General features: G+C 39.4%; 1 protein-coding gene across 1 annotated transcript in view; it reads right to left on the bottom strand.

The window, feature by feature from the left end:
• TTC1 (tetratricopeptide repeat domain 1) overlaps positions 1 to 1,290 on the bottom strand; it is a 39,330-nt gene that overhangs the window by 35,813 nt on the left and 2,227 nt on the right. The window contains exon 3 of the mRNA XM_045284858.1: positions 1,019 to 1,050. Coding sequence (XP_045140793.1) covers positions 1,019 to 1,050 — 32 coding nt within the window. The remainder of the gene's footprint in view (positions 1 to 1,018; positions 1,051 to 1,290) is intronic.

Genomic DNA, 1,290 nt, shown 5'->3' on the forward strand with positions numbered 1-1,290 from the left:
ATAAAATTTCAAATTAAGTTATGAGATCATTTAGATTGACATGCAAAATGTGAAATAGAATAGAACGTTTATACTTTTAAACGTGAATACTACTATATGAGGATATGTACATGCCATTCTGGAACAGGAAACCCTACGGTGCAATGAGAACTGGTTCCATATCTGGTGAGGGTCGGGGAGAAGGGACGCCTGGGAAAGGGCATTCGGAGTTTCTGGCATGGAGGCAATGCGTCGATGGGGTATATGAGGAACTGGCTTACAAACAGTTCATGGGGAAAATGCCATTATCTTCAAATAATTTTTTACTGTGAAACAGGTGGGGTTCATATTTCAGATCACCAACTTTTTACCACCTTAATGGTGTATCCTGCCTCCCCAAATCCCATTAAATGTGTATATTTGCCAAAACTCATCGAACTGGATATGCTAGAACTTACTGTTTTGCCATATGTAAATTATGTCTGAATTTCACAAAGGAGAGAAAATGAATAAGGCACTGCAGTCTTTTGATTATATTAGGTTTATACATAATAACAGTATTTATCTTAAAAATATGCATATGTGACTTCCTGGTCTCTTCTGCCATTGAGTCAATTCTGACTCATAGCATCGTCATGATAACTGGCCCTGTGGGTTCCCAGACGGTAAAGCTTTACAGGAGCAGAAAGCCTCATCTTTCTCCTGCAGAGTGGCTGGTGGTTTCGAATTGCTGACCTTGCAGATAGCAGCCCATTGCACACCTTACTGTGCCACCAGGACTCAGTTCTACTAAACTGGGGGTAGGGAATAAAGTATGTCACACTTTGAACAGACTTACTCAAGAAGTCACTGTAGAAAATACACTCATCAGGGCAAAATACACCGAGGCATCAGAAAAACATTGCTGCCTTTTAAACATCTAATCACTTTGTTAAAAAGCCTAAACCACTGATAGGATAACTGAAACAATATGTTACTTTCTGGAAAATAATTTGTCCTTAATTAGTTCTTAATTAAATTTTTTGGGCAATTTATGAACTTGTCTCTCCTCCTCTCCTTCCTCTTTAGTTTATAGCTGAAGAGCTCACTCAGCCATTTCCAATCTCTAACCTGTCCTGTGAGGGAACTCTTCAGCTACACACGTCACAAAGTTCTGTGGCTACAAGTCGCAGCTATTATATAATAACTGTGATCTAGCTCTGCTTGAGATCAGAAGGAAACTGAGAAGACATCAAGATATATCTGTCTCCAAAAATGGAGGACTGCCCAGTTAAAGATGTGGCCCAGAGGCAAACAAAACAAAACAAAACA

Source organism: Echinops telfairi, unplaced genomic scaffold (genome assembly GCF_000313985.2).
Source record: "Echinops telfairi isolate 266 unplaced genomic scaffold, ASM31398v2 ScPeMD7_7469;HRSCAF=8507_0, whole genome shotgun sequence".
Classification (NCBI taxonomy): domain Eukaryota; kingdom Metazoa; phylum Chordata; class Mammalia; order Afrosoricida; family Tenrecidae; genus Echinops; species Echinops telfairi.